This window comes from Bos taurus, chromosome 16, assembly GCF_002263795.3.
Source record: "Bos taurus isolate L1 Dominette 01449 registration number 42190680 breed Hereford chromosome 16, ARS-UCD2.0, whole genome shotgun sequence".
Taxonomy (NCBI): Eukaryota; Metazoa; Chordata; class Mammalia; order Artiodactyla; family Bovidae; genus Bos; species Bos taurus.
Genome location: NC_037343.1, coordinates 71,143,238 through 71,164,742, shown reverse-complemented (window position 1 = coordinate 71,164,742; position 21,505 = coordinate 71,143,238). Strand labels below are relative to the sequence as shown.

General features: G+C 47.0%; 1 protein-coding gene across 3 annotated transcripts in view; it reads right to left on the bottom strand.

Annotated features, from left to right (window-relative positions):
• The window catches only part of PACC1 (proton activated chloride channel 1), a 35,514-nt gene extending 14,808 nt beyond the window's left edge, over positions 1–20,706 (bottom strand). Inside the window, exons 1-2 of one of the 3 annotated variants that reach the window (XM_059875546.1) lie at positions 20,551–20,706; positions 15,703–15,799 (exon numbers count right to left, since the gene is read on the bottom strand). In XM_059875546.1, the coding sequence (XP_059731529.1) occupies positions 15,703–15,799; positions 20,551–20,586 (133 nt within the window). In that variant the 5' untranslated portion in view covers positions 20,587–20,706. Of the gene's footprint in view, positions 1–13,606; positions 13,697–15,702; positions 15,800–20,550 lie in introns of those variants that run through there. The other 2 variants (NM_001046580.2, XM_059875545.1) reach the window with 2 other exon arrangements.
• Positions 20,707–21,505: the final 799 nt, after the last annotated feature.

Sequence of the window (21,505 nt, the reverse complement as noted above, 5' to 3'; positions counted from 1 at the left end):
AGAAGAGATCAGCTGCTCTTCATGCAAGGAATATAGGCGATTAGAACTTGAGTCTTGCTATTTTATCTACTTGCTAAAAAAAATTTTTCACAGGATCGTAAGAGAATTCAGAACCTCTATAATGTGTCACTAAAAATGTCTGCTGCTGCCGCTGCTAAGTCGCTTCAGTCGTGTCCGACTCTGTGCGACCCCAGAGACGGCAGCCCACCAGGCTCCCCTGTCCCTGGGATTCTCCGGGCAAGAACACTGGAGTGGGATGCCATTTCCTTCTCCAATGCATGAAAGTGAAAAGTGAAAGTGAAGTCGCTCAGTCATGTCCGACTCTTCGTGACCCCATGGAAAATGTCTAGTGTTCAATAAAATAAATCATTAGACATGCAAAGAAACATGAAAATGTGACCCACACTTGAGGAAAAAAGTAGTACATGCAAACAGCACTAAGATGACCCCAAATGTTGCAATTAGCAGACAGGAATTTTACAGCACCAAAAGGACTTACAAGAAAATGTATGGATAAGGAATGAACAGAGGAGAAATACAGAAACCAATGGGAATTCTAGAATGAACAGAGGAGAAATACAGAAACCAATGGGAATTCTAGAGCTGAAAAGAAAAATAAATAAATGAAAAACTCACTGCGTAGTCTTTAACAGCAAAAGATGGCAGGAAAACAAAAAAACAGTGTAGCTGAAGTTAAATGAACAGAAATTATCCAATCTAAAAAAAGAAAGATTGAAGAAAAATCTAACAGAGCCTAGATAACTGTGGGACAATATCTAGCAGTCTAACAAAAGGTAACTGGAGAGAGAAAATAGATGCAAAAAATATTTGAAAAAAGAATGGCCCAAACTTCCCAAAAACTGGAGAAAAAAATATCAATTTATAGATTCAAGAAGCCCAATACATGCCAAGCAGGATAAGTAATAAACCAATTCTAGGCAAATCATCCTGAAACTGCCAATGCAAAGATAAAAAAATCTTGAAGGCACCCAGGAAAAAAAGGAGGGGGGGAGCATATTACATACAGGAAATTAAATCTAACAACAGGTTAATGTTTGATCAGAAGTAATGAAGGCCGAAAGACAATGGGGGCTTCCTGCAGCTCAGATGGTAAAGAATCTGCCTGCAATGCAGGAGACCCGGGTTCGATCCCCAGGCTAGGAAGATCCCCTGGACAAGGAAATGGCAACCCACTCCAGTACTCTTGCCTGGAGAATCCCATGGACAGAGGAGCCTGGTGGGCTACAGTCCACGAGGTCGCAGAGTCAGACACAACTGAGCGACTAACACTACTGCTACAAGGCGACGGAACATCTTTAAAGCATTGAAAGAAAAAAAATTCCATCAACTCAAGAATTTTTAAATTCCAGCAAACTAACCTTTAAAAATGAAGGGGACAAAAAGGCATTTTCAAACACAAAAGCAGAGAGAATTCACTACCAACAGATCTGCACTAGAATGCATGCTAAAGAAAACTCTGAAATGACACCAGATGGTAACTCTCAGATGTATACGAAGGAATAAAGATCCCTGGAAATGTTAAATATGTGGGTAAATATAAAAAGCCATTTATATAATTTTAAAAATTTAAGGCTATCTAACGCAAAAATTATACAACAATACTGCAAATTTTCTAACTTTCAGGAAAGAAGAGACAGAGAAACAACAAACATATGAGACAGAGAACAATAAAATGGTAGAACCAAATGCAACCGCATCAACACTTGCAGTAAACAGACTAAACACCAATGCAAAGGCAGAGATATCAGTCTGGATTAAACACAAGACCCAACCAAATGCTGCAATTAAGAGATGGACTTTAAATACAAAGACACAAGAGTATTTGCTCATAACTATCTCATTTTCTTTTATTTAGAAAGCACAAAAGCGAGAGGAGCACAGAACTATAAAGGGTCCTAGGTGGTCAGAAAGAAGGAAATCATTCACTTTACATCTACAAACAAACATCGAGCACCAACTCAACGTGTAACACTGTGCAACGTGCAACACTGTGCAACGTGCTTCAGGGAGATATCGAGAGAGGATCCCGAGAGAGGAGGACTGATGGTTTGTGCTACAAGCGCTGCAGAACTCCGAAGGCTGTGAGATGGAAACTCTGAGATTTCCTTTCCTCAGAGGGCTGGAGGGGAGTCAGGGAGCCGGGCAGAGGTCAGCAGAGGCTTTGTGGAGGAGGCTGCGTTAGCTCTGGGACTAGCGCACCGGGAGGATTCTGAGGAAGACATCATCTGGTGCTCACTAGTCACGTGTTGGTGAACTGAAGACCAGATCTCTAGCCCAGCGGCACAGCGGGAGCGTGGGCTGCACACCAGGTCTGCTGCGGACTCTGACTACTCTGTGGCCCACAGCAAGCTATCTGGCGCTCGCAGGGCCCACTTGCTGCATGTGAAAAGGAAATCACTTCAGTTTTCTAGCACTTCTGAGAGAAGCAAATGACAAATCTGCTTCAAATGCATGACAGAGTACCTGCCCAATGAATTACTGTCATTGGAGAGACAGACTGTACCCTCTAGCCCTCAAAAAATGAAGCCCTCAGCAATGAAGATAACAATGATGAAGACCATCAAACAACCATCTCATAATTAATGAGAAAAAATACATGAAGATAAAATGGAGGTGGGACAGAACAGTCTTTCACATAGTAGGCATGTAATGTTCTCATGTCTGTTAAATGGATGAACAGCCCAAAAAACAGATGAACTAAGCTGTGCAATGCCAACTTAGCTACCTCTCAATTGGTCAGTACATTTCAGGCACATAAAACTATAAACCAATTGATGTGCCTTATTATTAATAGCAAAGTTTAAAAAATTCTTCCTTTATAGGAATGCCAATTCGCAGAAGTGTTTGTGTGGTCCCTTCAGGTCGTGAAGAGCAGGTTACGCTAGACAATGGATGTTTAACAGGAAGCAGGAAACCCCAAGGAAACCCCTTGGGTAGCTGAGAGAGAAGCTAAGGTACAGAGCAGCTCCAGTTCTGCAAAAGGAATTAACGCAACTCATGTTTTCAACTTCGGTTGTCTCTGATTCTACTTCTGCTGCTTATTGTTACGAGGGACTGTGTCAATTTCTCCTCCTTCACAGCTTTGCCACCTGCCTTCTCCCTGTGTCTCTCTCATAACTCTGCTCCATTTTACTCTCAAAGTCTTTCTCTAGTCTCGCATTCAGACTTTCTCCTGGAGAGTATCCTGTATAGAATAGGGTTCCCCATTAGGCATGTCACAGACATGGCCCTTCTGCACACTCAACTGCAGATGCCTTCCTTTCACTCAGGTGCTGATCCCTGATCGGTCACCGAAAGTACGATGGTCTGTGCACAGGGGCCTGCCCGCAGCCGTTTTGCTGGGAAGGCACTCCCAGCCCCTACGGCCCACGTGGGACCACAGGTTCACTTCAGCACGAGGCAGGCAAAAGCACGCTCACTGAGTGGCTCGGAACTGCAGTGGCAACAGGCGTCAGGGTGCTGCATCCTAAGATCCCAAGATGAGAGGGAAGGAACTCTGAATGACTGAATTGGTGCACAACATCTGAATAGAATCTTCTAAGAGTTGTTAGGGACCCAAAAGGCCATCTGGTCCAACTCCATACCTTGTGCAGCGATGCTGGCCCCACAGTCAACAATGGACATCAAATGAGGGTCCTGGAATACTGACTCCTAGACTCCAAATTTAACTTCTTTACAGGGCTTTCAGTTCAGTTCAGTTCAGTCGCTCAGTTGTGTCTGACTCTTTGCGACCCCATGAATCGCAGCACGCCAGGCCTCCCTGTCCATCACCAACTCCCGGAGTTCACTCAGACGCACGTCCATCGAGTCAGTGATGCCATCCACCCATCTCATCCTCTGTAGTCCCCTTCTCCTCCTGCCCCCAATCCCTCCCAGCATCAGTCTTTTCCAATGAGTCAACTCTTCGCATGAGGTGGCCAAAGTACTGGAGTTTCAGCTTTAGCATCATTCCTTCCAAAGAAATCCCAGGGCCGATCTCCTGCAGAATGGACTGGTTGGATCTCCTTGCAGTCCAAGGGACTCTCAAGAGTCTTCTCCAACACCACAGTTCAAAAGCATCAATTCTTTGGCACTCAGCTTTCTTCACAGTCCAACTCTCACATCCATACATGACCACTGGAAAAACCACAGCCTTGACTAGATGGACCTTTGTTGGCAAAGTAATAGCTCTGCTTTTCAATATGCTATCTAGGTTGGTCATAACTTTTCTTCCAAGGAGTAAGCGTCTTTTAATTTCATGGCTGCAGTCGTGATTTTGGAGCCCCCAAAAATAAAGTCTGACACTGTTTCCACTGTTTCCCCATCTACTTCCCATGAAGTGGTGGGACCAGATGCCATGATCTTCATTTTCTGAATGTTAACTTTTAAGCCAACTTTTTCACTCTCCTCTTTCACCTTCATCAAGAGGCTTCTTATTTCCTCTTCACTTTCTGCCATAAGGGTGGTATCATCTGCATATATTTCTGAGGTTATTGATATTTCTCCCAGCAATCTTGATTGCAGCTTGTGTTTCTTCCAGCCCAGCGTTTCTCATGATGTACTCCGCATAGAAGTTAAATAAACAGGGTGACAATATACAGCCTTGACGTACTCCTTTTCCTATTTGGAACCAGTCTGTTGTTCCATGTCCAGTTCTTACTGTTGCTTCCTGACCTGCATACAAATTTCTCAAGAGGCAGGTCAGGTGGTCTGGTATTCCCATCTCTTTCAGAATTTTCCACAGTTTATTGTGATCCACACAGTCAAAGGCTTTGGCATAGTCAATAAAGCAGAAATAGATGTTTTTCTGGAACTCTCTTGCTTTTTCCATGATCCAGCGGATGTTGGCAATTTGGTCTCTGGTTCCTCTGCCTTTTCTAAAACTAGCTTGAACATTTGGAAGTTCACGGTTCACATATTGCTGAAGCCTGGCTTGGAGAATTTTGAGCATTACTTTACTAGCATGTGAGATGAGTGCAATTGTGCGGTAGTTTGAGCATTCTTTGGCATTGCCTTTCTTTGGGATTGGAATGAAAACAGTCCTGTGGCCACCGTTGAGTTGTCCAAATTTGCTGGCATATTGAGTGCAGCACTTTCACACCATCATCTTTCAGGATTTGAAATAGCTCAACTGGAATTCCATCACCTCCACTAGCTTTGTTTGTAGTGATGCTTCCTAAGGCCCACTTGACTTCACATTCCGGGATGTCTGGCTCTAGGTCAGTGATCACACCATCGTGATTATCTGCATCGTGAAGATCTTTTTTGTACAGTTCTTCTGTGTATTCTTGCCACCTCTTCTTAATATCTTCTGCTTCTGCTTCTATCAAGCCCATCTTTGCATGAAATGTTCCTTTGGTATCTCTAATTTTCTTGAAGAGATCTCTAGTCTTACCCATTCTGTTTTCCTCTATTTCTTTGCATTGATCACGGACGAAGGCTTTCTTATCTCTCCTTGCTATTCTTTGGAACTCTGCTTTCAGATGCTTATATCTTTCCTTTTCTCCTTCGCTTTTCGCTTCTCTTCTTTTCACAGCTATTTGTAAGGCCTCCCCAGACAGCCATTTTGCTTTTTTGCATTTCTTTTCCATGGGGATGGTCTTGATCCCTGTCTCCTGTACAATGTCAGGAACCTCAGTCAATAGTTCATCAGGCACTCTATCAGATCTAGGCTCTTAATAAATCTATTTCTCACTTCCACTGTATAATCATAAGGGATTTGATTTAGGTCATACCTGAATGGTCTACTGGTTTTCCCTACTTTCTTCAATTTCAGTCTGAATTTGGCAATAAGGAGTTCATGATCTGAGCCACAGTCAGCTCCTGAGCTTGTTTTTGTTGACTGTATAGAGCTTCTCCATCTTTGGCTGCAAAGAATATAATCAATCTGATTTAGGTGTTGACCATCTGGTGATGTTCATGTGTAGAGTTTTCTCTTGTGTTGTTTGTTGGAAGAGGGTGTTTGCTATGACCAGTGCATTTTCTTGGCAAAACTCTATTAGCCTTTGCCCTGCTTCATTCTGTATTCCAAGGCCAAATTTGCCTGTTACCCCAGATGTTTCTTGACTTCCTACTTTTGCATTCCAGTCCCCTATAATGAAAAGGACATCTTTTTTGGGTGTTAGTTCTAAAAGGTCTTGTAGTTCTTCATAGAACCATTCAACTTCAGCTTCTTCAGTGTTACTGGTTGGGGCATAGACTTGGATTACTGTGATACTGAATAGTTTGTCTTGGAAACGAACAGAGATCATTCTGTCATTTTTGAGACTGCATCCAAGTACTGCATTTTGAACTCTTTTGTTGACCATGATGGCCACTCCATTTCTTCTGAGGGATTCCTGCCCGCAGTAGTAGATATAATGATCATCTGAGTTAAATTCACCCATTCCAGTCCATTTCAGTTCACTGATTCCTAGAATGTCGACATTCACTCTTGCCATCTCTTTTTTGACCACTTCCAATTTGCCTTGATTCATGGACCTGACATTCCAGGTTCCTATGCAATACTGCTCTTTACAGCATGGGACCTTGCTTCTATCACCAGTCACATCCACAGCTGGGTATTGTTTTTGCTTTGGCTCCATCCCTTCATTCTTTCTAGAGTTATTTCTCCACTGATCTCCAGTAGCATATTGGGCACCTACTGACCTGGGGAGTTTCTCTTTCAGTATCCTATCATTTTGCCTTTTCATACTGTTCATGGGGTTCTCAAGGCAAGAATACTGAAGTGGTTTGCCATTCCCTTCTCCAGTGAACCACATTCTGTCAGATCTCTCCACCATGACCTGCCCATCTTGGGTTGCCCCACGGGCATGGCTTAGTTTCATTGAGTTAGACAAGATTGTGGTCCTAGTGTGATTAGATTAACTAGTTTTCTGTGAGTATGGTTTCAGTGTGTCTGCCCTCTGATGCCCTCTTGCAACACCTACTGTCTTACAGGGCTTTCACTGATCTACAAATTGGCATGTAATGTAAATAAAAAAACCATAGAACTGTTTATCATCCACACATGCTATATGTGACACTCCAATGCCTCCTGAGAAATCTGTATGCTGGTCAAGAAGCAATGATTAGAACCAGTCATGAAACAAAGGACTGGTTCCAAACTGGGAAAGGAGTACGTCAAGGCTGTATACTGTCACTCTGCATATCATACGAAATGCCCGGCTGGATGAAGCACAAGCTGGAATCAAGATTGCCAGGAAAAATATCAACAACCTCAGATACGCAGATAACACTACCCTTATGGCAGAAAGCGAAGAGGAACTAAAGTTCATCCTGATGAAAGTGATAAAGTAAAAGTGATGAAGTCACTCTTGATGAAAGTGAAAGAGAAGAGTGAAAAAGCTGGCTTAAAACTCAACATTCAAAAAACTAAGATGATAGCATCCAATCTCATCACTTTATGGCAAACAGATGGGAAAACAATGCAAACAGTGACAGACTATTTTCTTGGGCTCCAAAATCACCGCAGATGGTGACTGCAGCTATGAAATTAAAAGACGTTTGCTCCTTGGAAGAAAAGTTATAACCAACCTAGACAGCATATTCAAAAGCAGAGACATTACTTTGCCAGCAAAGGTCCGCATAGTCAAAGCTATTTTCATGGATGTGAGAGCTGGACCATAAAGAAAGCTGAGAGCTGAACAACTGATGCTTCTGAACTGTGGTCTTGGAGAAGACTCTTGAGAGTCCCTTGAACTGCAAGGAGATCAAACCAGTCCATCCAAAAGGAAATCAGTCCTGAATATTCATTGGAAGGACTGATGCTGAAGCTCCAATACTTTGGCCACCTGATGCGAAGAGCTGACTCATTAGAAAAGAGCCTGATGCTGGGAAAGATTGAAGGCAGGAGAAGGGGACGACAGAGCATGAGGTGGTTGGATGGCATCACCAACTCAATGGACAAGAGTCTGAGCAAGCTCTGGGAGTTGGTGATGGACAGGGAAGCTTGGTGTGCTCCAGTCCATGGGGTTGCAAAGAGTCGGACACAACTGAGTGACTGAACTCAATGAATGCTAAAAGTAGACACTGTTACATTTTACCATTATTTTTCAAAAGGTGCTAGATATTTGATAAAATGTCCCGTGTCCCGTGTACTCTTCAGTCAGAAAAACCAAATACTGGCTATTCTGTGGCAAGTTGGATGAATGCTTTTCAAAAGTATATGCGCCTGTGCTAAGTCGCTTCAGTCAGGCCCAACTCTTTGTGATGCTATGGACTGTAGCCTGCCTGGCTCCTCCAGGCAAGAATACTGGAGTGGGTTGCCATGCCCTCCTCCACAGGATCTTCCTGACCCAGGGATTAAAGCCATGCCTCTTAGGTCTCCTGCACTGGCAGGTGGGTTCTTCACCACTAGCAGCACCTGGGAAGCCCGTACAGCCTTTATTTATATGCAGACTCACAGCAGTAGAAAGACAAAAAGAATGCATAAGACTTTCTTGAGAAAAGTAATTTATGAGTTTTGTAAAATCCATAACAGAACTGTTTCAAAAACCAAACGTGGCCCAGAATGTATTGGTAAGTCAGTCCATTAAGAAGATGTGTGATGAACAACTCAATTTCTGAAAACATCGTTGAGACCTTTATTCACAGGAAAGGAAACTGGCTGACCACCATAACCCTGCAAAACTCTACCTTGCAGACAGCACTGGGCTAAGATGCATTCAGATTGCAAGGAAGAAATGAATTCTTGGTTTATCCTTTTCTTCTTTTTAGTGATGTGACGGGTTTGTTGTTTTAATTTCATTTGGGGTTTTTTTAGATATAATTTATATCCATAAAATGGACCTTTATAAAGAGAATATATTTAGTAGTTTTTAAAATATTCACAAAGTGTACAGTCACAACCACTATCTAATTACAGAACATTGTCATTACCCAAAAAGAAACTCTATACCCATTAGCAGTCACTCCATCTTTATCTCAGTCCCTGGCAACCAACAGTCTACTTTCTGTTGCTATGGACTTACCTATTCCAGGCAAGTCTCATAAGTGGAATCATACTATATGTGACCTTTTGTGTGACTTCTTTCACATGACAGAACGTTTTGAAGATGTATCCATGTCGTAACATGTATCAGTTCTTCATTCCTATTTATTGCCTAATAATATTCCATTGTGTGAACACAGCATTTTATTTATCCTTCTTCAGTGAATGGACATTCGTGTTGTTTCTACTTTTTGTCTATTATGATCCTGCTATAAACATTCATTACAAGTTTTTGTGTGGACATACAGTTTTCATTTCCCTTGGATATATAGCTAAGAGTGGAACCACTGGGTCATATGCTAACTCTATATTTAAACCTTTTGAGGAACTGCTGGACTATTTTCCACAGTAGCTGCACCATTGTATTAATACATTTTCATCAGCAATGTCTGGGGTTTCTAATTTATCTACATCCTCACCAAAGCTTGCTTATCACCGTCTTTTTGATTGTAGTCATCCTGGTCGGTATGAAATTACACCTCATTGTGGTTTAGATCTGCATTTCCCTAAAGACTAACAATGCTGAGCATCTATTCATGTGTTTATCTGTCATTTGTATACCTTCTTTAGAGAAACATTATTCACATTCTTTGTCCACTTTTAATTAGGGTGTCTTTTATTACTGAGTTATAAGAGTTCTTTATAATTGCTAAATACAAGTCCTTTATCAGATATATGATTTGAAAATTTCTCCCATCCTGTGGGCTACCTTTTACTTTCATGATAATATCCTTTGATGTGCAAGTTTTTCATTTTGATGAGGTTCAATTTACCTTATTTTTTCTTTGGTTGCTTATCTTTGTCTGTTCTATTAATATACAGTTGTTTCCGTGGAGAACTAACTAACCAAATGTTCTCAATTTGATTACATCCCTAATACATAAACTGCTTATTCAATTAGCACGTCCCATCTCATCTTTTCCTTTGAAAAGAATAATAAGCAGTTGTGCTTCCCCTGATAGAGAGGAAATGAACAGACTGAGGCTTTAACTACATTATGGCATGGAATTACTTCCCTCAGAGAGTAACACTGGGAATACAATCCTGAATGCCAGGTGCTTAACTCGAACCTCCGCTGCTTAACACTCAGCATCCCTGTACTGTCTTCCTGTCTTGCTACCCTGAGCTCCAGCCCACCTCCTCTTCTGGCCTCCAAGTGAGGACCCTTCCCATGCTCATGGCCCTTCCCTGCTTATTCCACATTCTGTGTCCTGGCTTTCTTCCAGGCCCCTAACCCTCCCACTCTGGGTCCAGTCCTCACCTCTCTCCTGTCAAGCCTGTAGCTCTCACTGCCTCTGGGCCAACTCCACCAGACACCACACCCACTGAAGCTCGTCTTTTCGTCCAGCCACTTGCCCCTCTGGACTGTATCTCTGTATGTTATTCTCCTCCTCACCTGGCTTCAAACCTCAGAATCTTCTTTGATTCTTGCTTCTCCTTCCCCCACATCAAAGCAGCCTATCATATCAGCCTCCAGCCTCTGACATGGCACAGCTGCCTTCAGTTCAGTTCAGCTGCTGGGTCCTGTCTGACCCCATGGACTGCAGCACGCCAGGCTTCCCTATCCATCATCAACTCCCTCAGCTTGCTCAAACTCATGTCCATTGAGTCAGTGATGCCATCCAACCATCTCACCCTCTGTTGTCCCCTTCTCCTCCTGCCTTCAATCTTTCCCAGCATTAGGCTCTTTTCCAAGGAGTCAGTTCTTTACAACAGGTGGCCAAAGTATTGGAGCTTCAGCTTCAGCATCAGTCTTTCCAATGAATATTCAAGGACTAATTTCCTTTAGGATTGACTGGTTTGATATCCTTGAGGCCCAAGTGACTCTTAAGAGTCTTCTTCAACGCCACAGTACAAAAACATCAATTCTCTGGTGCTCAGCTTTCTTTATAGTCCAACTCTCACATCCATAGATGACTACTGGAAAAACCATAGCTTTGACTAGACGGACCTTTGTTGGCAAAGTAATGTCTTGCTTTTTAATATGCTGTCTAGGTTGGTCATAACTTTTCTTCCAAGAAGCAAGCTTTCATGGCTGCCGTCACCATCTGCAGTGATTTTGGAGCCCCCCAAAATAAAGTCTGACACTGTTTCCACTGTTTCCCCATCTATTTGCCATAAAGTGATGGGACCAGATGCCATGATCTTCATTTTCTGAATGTTGAGTTTTAAGCCAACTTTTTCACTCTCCTCTTTCACTTTCATCAAGAGGCTCTTTAGTTCCTCTTTGCTTTCTGCCATAAGGGTGGTGTCATCTGCATATCTGAGGTTATTGATATTTCTCCCGGCCATCTTGATTCCAGCTGTGCTTCGTCCAGCCCAGCATTTCACATGATATACTCTGCATACAAGTTAAATAAGGAGGGCGACAATATTCAGCCTTGTTGGACTCCTTTCCCGATTTTGAGCCAGACTGTTGTTCCATGTCCAGTTCTAACTGTTGCTTCTTGACCTGCATACAGATTTCTCAGGAGGCAGGTAATGTGGTCTGGTATTCCCATTTCCTTAAGAATTTTCCACAGTTGGCTTGCTTCAACTTAATCCAGCCCCACACCCTGCCACACTCACCTTCCTTAAATGCCCGCTTCATTCCTTACTGTTCTGTTCTAATTCCTTTAAATACTGCTGCTCCCTAGAGAAAGCCCAAACCGCCAATGCTGAAACCCCAGCCCCAGTCTGACCCAGCCAGGCTTTCCTACCTCACCTCCCTCTGCTTCTCTCATCAAGCCTGTCCAACCACTGTGCTTCCTACTGATTCTGAAATGTCCTATTTTCATTTCCACCGCTATGTGCTTGCACATGCCACCCCTCCTCCCCGCCAGCCCTTCTTTTCCACCCATACATCACCCTCGGATTAATCCCACTTCCTTCAGCAACTAGCCCTTGCTCATTCATTCCTGAAGCCCCTGTCTCTAGCATTTCTTTGGCCTTCGTTCACTCATTCATTCAAGTTGGCTTAGATACGATGCTTTCCTGCTCTAAATCCCCACCTCCCTCTCCCAGAGCACCTAGAGAGGGCCAGGCTACTAAGCACTGGAATTACAGTGAGAGTAGAGGGGACAAGCCTTCGTGCCTCCCAGAACTCCGGGGCAGGCCCAAGGGGCTGACGCAACTGAAGAATTACAGTCAGTAAATGCGCCCTCTCAGCTGTGCTACATGCTACAAAAGAAGAGTAATGAACGCTAGGAAAGCAGGCAACAGGGAGAAACGGACCCCTTTCGGTTGTTCAGGGCAGGCTCTGTAGAAGGAGGGTTATGTTCTTCTCGGGGTAACCTGCCTTCTCTCTCCACATGAGCTTCTCTCTCCATGAGCTCTTGGAAGCAGGCCATGTCTCACTCCCCTTCTTTGTGGTTTTGGCATTTGGCGCAAAGATGAAGGAGTCCGTGAGTGACTCTGGCGGATGTCAGGCAGGCGTTTGGGACAAGAAAGCCCCTCATCCAGGAACAACTGAGCCAGAGTCAGAATACATTCAGAGAGACAGGCCTGGGTTCATCGGGAGCCCTGCCATTCATTCAGCCGGAGCACGGTACTCCTCTGTGCCCCTGGTTTGTCTATCAACTGGGACTAAACATCTCCCCCAGAAAGTGGCTAGGAGGATTATAAAGTAGTGATAGAGTCTGTAGAGAAAGCCCCACCCAGGCCTGGTACAGGAAAGCACCTAGCCAGCATGGCTGTCGTCATCAGTACCATTAGTTTTACTACCGTGAGGGGACTCAGAGGCATGCCACGAGCTCGGAAAGTTGCACCCCACATCGTCAAAGTCACTACTGAGACCCGCTGAAGGGACTTCTGAGCACCGGACTGTCTACGGTCTAAACAGGACACATATCCAGCAGAGTTCCCCAAAATCAGGGAAGGCTCTTGCTGGCCAACAAACTACCCAAAATCCGTTCTGCCTGGTGGCTGGCTTCCTGCTCTGACTCATCTCAGGCTTTGAGGCCCCAGGAATCTGAGGCAGAAAGAGAGGCTGCTAAGGTTGAAGGTCATCATGGCCATGTCTTCATTTGCCTGGCATTTATCTCTGAAAGGAAGCACAACAGGAAACTTCGTCTTTCCAAGCCTGGCCTCCATCCTCTTCCTGCTGCCTCCATCCATCCTCTTCTGCCTCGGGGCAAGAGGGCCGTTCGGGGTGCAACAGGCAAAATAATGACCCACCACAGGTGTCCACGTCCTCAAGCTTGGAGCCTATAAGTATGTCAATTACAGGGCAAAGGTGGGATTATAGTTGCTGATTATCTGACCTTAAAACGGGGAAATGGGACTCTCCATTCAGGGGCTGAGTCCACCTGCCAATGCAAGGGAAATGGGTTCAATCTCTGGTCCAGGAAGAACCCGCATGCCTTGGAGCAACTGAGCCTGTGCGCCACAACTACCGAAGCCCATGTGCTCTGGGGCCCGTGAGGCACCAACTACGAAAGCTCATGCACCTAGAGCCTGTGCTAAAAAACAGGAGAAGCCACCGCAGAGAAGCCTAAGCCTGTCAGTGCAACAAAGAGTAGCCCCTACTGCCACAATGAGACCAAGTCCACATGCAGCAACAAACACCCAGCACAACCCAAATACACAGATAACCGATTCAAAACAGACAACAACAGGGAAATGATTCTGGATTACCTGGATGGGCCCAGTATAATCACAAGGGCTCTTTAAACATGGAAGGAGGAGGCAGAAGTCAGTGTCAGAACGAGCAGATCTGAGAAAGACCTGAAGGTGGAAGAAGGGACATGAGCTGAGAAAGGCAGGCAGCCTTGAGACGCTGGAAATGGCACTAAAATAGATTCTTCGCTGGAGCCTCCAGAAAGGAATTGAGGCCTGCTGACACTTTAACTTTAGCCCAGGGAGACTCATTTTGGACTTCTGACCTCCAGGACTGTCAGATAATAAACCTGAGCTGTTTTACGTCACTAAGTTTGTGGTAATTTGTTACATAAAAGTTAGAAACGAATACACAAGGCTTTCAAAACCTTCTCCCTAGGACCTCAGGGCATTGTCTCCCTCGGAGGCAATGTCCAGAGTCAGAGTCGGCGCAGTCCTGCCACAACCTTTAGCACATTGGAATTTAATAGAAGGATGCGTAAGCTATTTTTTTAAAAAATCACAGGTGCAGTAGAAAGCATCTGGGGTCAGACAGAGCCTGATGCAGTCAGTCTGCAGGCCAGCTTCAAGATTCTCCCACAATGCACTTAATCTCCCTGAGCCTTAGGGCCTCAAGTGGAATCAAGAGGATGACCACCTCACAGGGCTGTCATGAGAATTAGATGGGCCGTGGGGATGACAGAGCCTGGCCCAGGGGAAGCAGTCAGTAAATGTTAGCCGCCCTTCCTGCCTCCTTCCTTCTACAAAGTCTTCTCTAAGGATTAGGCACAGTCACAGAATTTCCGATCCCATCCCCACCCCTCCAAATATGGGAGTCTAGAAGAGCAGAACCCCACCTCCCTCAATCCACCCAAGAAGCTGGAGTCAGGCAGGACTCCACTCACTCACTCACTCACTCAGGCATTCATTTGACAAATCCTTATTGCACGGCCAGGGCTGAGTGGGGAAGCAAAAGGGACTGGTCTCTACCTTGGTGGGGTTTATAGTCTAGTAGACTACACAGACAGTAACCCAACAGTCAGGCAAACTCTTACACCATTCCATCAGCGACAGTTGCAAGCCAGAGACGCGAGGCTACCAGTGACAGTGGACATGATCTAGCCAGGCAGTCAGACAAGGCTTTGCAGGAAAAAAAGAGTGAGCTGACAGCTGAAAGATGATTATGCATTAACTAAATGACAGACAGAAGAGAACTCCAGGCAGAGGAATAAAACAACAGAAAAGCCTGGAGCGAGGCCTGAAGAAAAACACCAGCAGGGTCAAGGGGCAGTGAAAACGGGGAAGCGGGGAAGGAAGGAAAAAAGATTGACTCTCGGGTCCAACTGGGTGGTGATGGCATTGTCCCTGGAAACAGGAAACACTGGGAGAGGGTCAAGCTGGCAGTGGGGAAAACATGAGGTCAATTTTGGACATGTGGAGTTTGGGGGAACTTTAGGACATCCAGGCAGAGCCATCATCTGGGAATCAGGGTACACAGCATATGTAAAAAGGTACCTCTGGGCCAGAGATAAAACCACAGCAGACACGTGTGTGCAAACAATGACTGAAGCAGGGGAGGGGGCCTGGGCGAGGCCACCCACCAGAGACTGAGAGAAGGGGGCCTCTGACAAACAGTTAACACCCAAGAGCGGGAGGGTGACTACAAAAGAGGCTGCAAGGAGTGGTCTGAGAAGTACAGTGTCACGTTATGGAAGCTAAGGGAGCAGAGTGTAGGCAGGAGGAAGAGGTGGTGGAGGTACCAGACGTTGTCACTGCCAGGCCCTGCAGGATGCCACCTTACTGATGGGACCAGCTAGCTGGGCAACAAAACTGGAGAGGCCTCTTGTCGGAGATGTGAGCTTACCAGATAATCTCCCAGAGGGCCCTGGGAAGTGACCCAGGTATCAGAGGCTCAACTGCCGACAGCTTCCCAGGGAAAAAGAAACAGAAAAGCAGAGATGCAAAGTCCCTGCCATTGCATCCAATATGTATGGCCGCAAAATGACGGTGACACTGGAGATCCAACACCGGGCAGGACTACCCCTCTGACACAGGTGTCCGGCTGGACTGGGGCCTGCAGCCGCAGCAATGGCTCAGCACCGGTCACGTCCACCCCCAGTGCTGAATCCACTCACCTGGTAAGATCCCTGGACCATGGACCTTGACCGTCTCCTTGTCCCGCTCGTCCGCCTGCTCTGAGTTCTCAACCACCTGATCCAACTCCTCACTCAGCTAAAGGGAGGAACAAAGAGCACAAAGAAGTCAGCTACATCAGCTTTGCCTTTCTAGACTAAAATAAGAAAGCAGAGGCTGCTTCTCAATTATCACCAAAAAAAAAAAAAAATCATACATCGCAGGGTATGTGCATGCGTGCACGTGAAGTCGCTTCAGTCCTGTCTGACTCTTTGCAACCCCATGGACGAGCTCCTCTGTCCATGGGATTTTCCAGGCAAGAATACTGCAGTAGGTTGCCAGGCCCTCCGCTAGGGGACCTTCCCAACCCAGGGATTGAACCGTGTCTCTTTACGTCTCCTGAACACCCAGGAATAGAACCGTGTCTCTTTAGGTCTCCTGAACGGGGCAGGTGGGTTCTTTACCACTAATGCCACCGGGGAAGCCCATGATGCAGGGTATGTTATACCAGCTCTACAGATGAACACAACCAAGTTCAGGAATTTCAAATAACTTCTCATATGTTAGTCTTCCAGGGCTACCATAACAAAGCACCGCAAACTAGCTGGCTGAAAACAACAGGAATTTATGCCCTCATAGTTATGGAGGCTAGCAAGCTGAAGTCAAGGTGACGGCAGGGCTGGTTCCTTCTGAAGGCTGTGACGGAGAACTTCTTCCATGCCTCTCTTCTAGCTCCAGGTAATGCCAGCAATTCCTCGTGCTCCTTGGCTTTTAGACACACCCACTCTCCAAACTGTCTCCATCTTTATATGGAGTCTGTGTCTCCACACAGTCATCCTTCTAATAAGAACACCAAGCAGGCTGAGTTAGGGCCTTTCTCCAGTACAACCTCGTCTTAACTAAGTACATCTGCAATAACCCTCTTTCCAAATAAGGTCATTCTCTGAGGTGCTGGGGGTGAGGACGTCAATGTATCTCTTCAGGGAACACAATTCAACTCACAAGACTTTCCATGGCCACAGAGACAGGAGCCAAATCCAAGTTAGTCTAGTTCCAAAACCCACGCTCTTAATCACTTTCCGGAAGAGGAGGAAATGCAAGCTTAGCGTCTGCTGAGGCACAGGATGGAACAGTGAAGTCGGTATCAGAGCTAAAGTTCACCAACTCAGGCTGCAAATACAGAACAATGTAGGGAGGGCAGGCCACCCCAGAGACAGGTGCTAATTAGCAGCCTAATGCAGGCAACCTCCACCTCACTTCCTCAGTGTTCTCACCTGTCAAATGGGGACAATGATACAGTGATAACCGACAAGGTTCCACAGTATTAAGGAGAAGAGCAAGAAACAGCAAGACCAGAGTGTCTCACTCCAGGTAGCAGCCAGCAATCCCCTGGACTGGAAGGGTGGGGGCAGGGATAGATTGTCGCAGTATTTTCTTAGGTTCCCAGTGTCAACACTCAAGGTCTCAAGATTTTTTCTTTTTTTTTTAAATATTTTTCTCATTTTTTCAAAAATAATTTTACTTCTTTATTTCTGGCTGTGCTGGGACTTCACTGCTGCTCAGGCTTTTTCTGTAGTTGAAACAAGTGGGGGCTACTCTCTAGTGGCGCATGGGCTTCTCATCGCAGTGGCTTTTCTTGTTCCAGATCACAGGCTCCAGGCGCACTGGCTCAGCAGTTGCAGCGCGCGGGCTTAGCTGCTCCATGGCATGCGGGATCCTCCCAGACCAAGGATCGAACCTGTGTCTCCTGCATTGGCACGTGGATTCTTAACTTCTGGACCACCAGGGAAGTCCCTCAAGACATTTTCATTAAAAATTCATCTCTAGGAGACTTGAGCTAAAATACAGCTCTTACGTACCTAATACTCTTCCATCTCCTCCTCCATGCCTGCCCTTTTAGAATCAGGGAAAACTTCTAATTTAAAGCCTTCCAAGCCCAAAAGACAAGGAAAACCAATACGTGAAAGAGGGCTAGAAGCTTAAAGAAGATACCACGAGACCCAGGCCCCCAGTGGGAACACAGACCAAGAGAGCCCCAGGGCTCTCGCTGGCCAAAGGAAAAGGGAGGTACAAGTCCTGGAAAGGCCCAGCACTCTCAGATCCAAGCTTCACAAAGGTTCAGCCTATATCCTAACCCAGCTCCCCTCCTGACTACCTGAAGCCATAATAAACCCACCTTCTTGCCTGGCCCTGGCCAAGTTCTCTAGCATGACCCCTGCAAGAAAGAGTCAGGAGGCCTCCTTCTTCTGAAGGTGAGAGACAGGACCTCCAAAACGGGCCACTGAGGAAGCCAAGGGGAGGGGTCCTTCCAGTGTCTCCCACCATGGGGAACCAGAAACTGAATCCACCCTTGGCCTTGACCCTGCAAGCAGGATAACTGCCTATGTTTTAGCAAACGTGTCAGGAGCCCTGCTTGAGAAGAGGACGGTGGAGTTTACATGCGGATGATGAGAGACAGGGTCCTGTAAACCAAGACCCCAGTGCTTCCCAGAAGCAGGAGCTGCCCACATCCTGTTAATAAGAACTAGCATTCACTGAGGGGCCACTACTGCCAGGCACTAAGCTAAGCACCCTACATACCAACTCAGCTAATCCTCACAGCCCCATGAGATAAGGACTACCATTACCTTCATTTTACAAATGAACTGGAGGCTCAGAGAAGTGACTTGACAAAAGTCACACAAATGGCAGGAGGCAAGGCAAGGAAAGGAACTCAGACTTTTTGCCTTAAAAGTCCTAGTATTTGGGGATTCCCTGGTGGCTCAGTGGGTGGTGCCAATGCACGGGTACAACCCCTGGTTGGAGAAGATTCCACATGCCAAGGAACAACTAAGCCCGTGCACAACTGCTGAGCCTGTGCTCTAGAGCCCAGGAGCTGCAACCACTGAGCCTACACGGCCTAGAGCCTGTGCTCGGCAATGAGAGGCCCCCGCAATGAGAAGCCTGTGTACTGCAATGAACAGCAGCCCCCACTCACCGCGACTAGAGAAAGCCCGCACAGCAACGACCCGGCAGAAAAGAAATCAAAAAAAAAGTTAAAGTCGTGGTATTTATCCGTTATGCTCTATTCCCTATAAACCTGAAAACTTGCAGAGTCAGGAAAAGACACAACTTATTCCCCAGGATTCCTCCACTGCCGTGGGTACAGAATCTAGGGGCCACAAAATCCCAAGCACTGGCTAAAATCCAACAGGCTCCTTTGGGATAAAGGAAATGGTAGGAGAAACACAGAAATTTGTCCCCAAAGTCAGATTCTAGCTCGGATCCTGCATTAAAAAATGGCAAACCTCGGGTAAATATATCATCTCTTTTCAACTTGACTTCCCTTTCTACTATAGGGCGAAGCCATCTGCTTTACAGACTCCACACAGTATCATTTACAAAGGGTGAAATGTACATGAGTATTGATCAGTATTGCTCAAGGCAGCAGCCGCTCAAATGAGAGACTGACAGAAACTTCAGACTAGCCTGGAAAGTCACACCGCATGGAGCACGTGAGATTTGAGATCCCTCCTTGTAAAATAAGGGAATTTTAACCAAAGGACTTGAAGAAGCAGTGTGAGCACAAGCATAGCAGGGGCACATTTTGAAATGGTGTTTCCAGTGTGGTCAGAACCTAGGTGGGTGAGGAGATGATGACAGGATTCGGCTGCAGGGCTGTCAGAGCTTGCTAGGAAGTCTGGACTGTTCTGCGCAGACCAGGGGCAGCATCAGGTGTATGTACAAAGGGATCCTCTGGAATCAGGGTAGTGAAGTGAAAGTCGCTCAGTCGTGTCCGACTCTTTGTGACCCCACGGACCATACAGTCCATGGAATTCTCCAGGCCAGAATACTGGAGTGAGTAGTCGTTCCCTCCCCCAGGGCATCTTCCCAACCCAGGGATCGAACCCAGGTCTCCCACATTGCAGGCAGATTCTTTACCAGCTGAGCCACAAGGGAAGCCCAGGATCAAGGTAGGACCCTGAACAAATGTGTACAGCATGGGAGACACCAAACAGGGAGAGGTGATCAGGGCAGAATTAGGGACTCAAACCTGAGGATGTAAGCTGTCTGAACTTGCCAAGAGATGGGGGCACGGTGAGGGGCACAGGGGAGGCGAGAGCACCGGAGATGACCAGGGTTTGGGACCCTCGAGGAGGAACAGGAAAGCTGGAGTCAGGAGGAGAAGCTGGTCTGGGGAAAGAGCTGGAACCGCTCGTCGGTAGCTCAGGACAGGCAAGAAAAGAGACAAAGAACTGGAAAGTGAGAGTTACAGTCGTGGGAGGAGGTGAAACGGGGGAGAGAAAACGGAGCGGAGCGAGAAGCAGCTCTGTGGGAGAAAGCACACTTTCAAAGCTTGCTAGCCATCCAGACGGGCTGTGATCATCGCTACCGCTAGCAGCTGAGGGGCCACGAGGCCCTGGGCGTGGAGGTGGGCTGCCGCCCAGCGCGCCTCTACTCCGGCCGGGGAGAAAGAAGGGCGCGGGTGCTTCCACTTGTTGCAAAAAACCCCACGGTCCTCGAGGCGACCCGGGGTGCTGCCCGGCGGGCCGCGCTGCCGCCCGGGTCCGGACGAGGCTTTTAATCAGTCACGGGCTGGTTACGGGTCGCGGCTCCGGAGCCCCGGGGCTCCATCCTTCGGCCCAGCCACGGCCGCGTCCGGAGGAGGCTCCGCGCCCCGCTTCCTTCCTGCTCCGCCGCAGCTCGGGACGCGGGGGGACCCCTCCCCCGACCGCTCCTCGGCGGCGCGCTCTGCCCACCCGGACGCCCCCTACCCCGGGCACCCCAGAAAACGCCCGGACCCCCGAGACCCGCTCCGCCTCGCGGCAAACTGTGCTGTAGCACCCTCCCCGCCACTGCCGTGCGTGTACCTCTTGGTAAGATGTGGAGAGCTCCTGGCGGATCATGGCCCTGACCGGAGCGAAGGCACACCTGAGCCCGCTCGAGTTCGCGAGAGGCAGCTCCCCGAGAACGGCCGCCGCAGCCCCGAGATCCGCCGGCTCTCGGCGGCAACGCGAAACCTGTTCGGAGGGAGGAGCGGCTTCGGGACCAAGGCGGGGGCCGCACTCGGCGCATGCGCCTCGCGCCCCACGGCGCCGGGGCCGCAAAAGGCCTGCTGGAAAATGTAGTTCTGGGCGCGGGACGGTTCCATTCAGTGGCTCAGTCGTGTCCGACTCTTTGCGACCCCATCGACCGCAGCACGCCAGGCCTCCCTGTCCATCACTAGCTCCCAGAGTTTACCCAAACTCATGTCCATTGAGTTGGTGATGCCATCCAACCATCTCATCCTCTGTCGTCCCTTCTCCTCCTGCCTTCAATCTCTCCCAGCTTCAGGGTCTTTTCCAATGAGTCAGCTCTTCGCATCAGGTGGCCAAACTATTGGAGTTTCAGCTTCAGCATCAGTCCTTCCAATGAATATTCAGGACTGATTTCCTTTCGGATTGACTGGTTTGATTTCCTTGCAGTCCAAGGGACTCTCAAGAGTCTTTCTTCTCCAACACCACAGTTCAAAAGCATCAATTCTTCGGCTCTTAGCTTTCTTTATAATCCAACTCTCACATCCGTACATGACTACTGGAAAAACTATAACTTTGACTAGACGAACCTTTGTTGGCAAAGTAATGTCTCTGCTTTTTAATAAAGCAGGTTGGTCATAACTTTTTTTCCAAGGAGCAAGCGTCTTTTAATTTCCTAGCTGCAGTCACTATCTGGAATGATTTTGGAGCCCCCCAAAATAAAGTCTGTCACTGTTTCCATTGTTTCCCCATCTATTTGCCATGAAGTGATGGAAGATGCAGGGACCGCGCTCCACTTTCCTTGGACAGC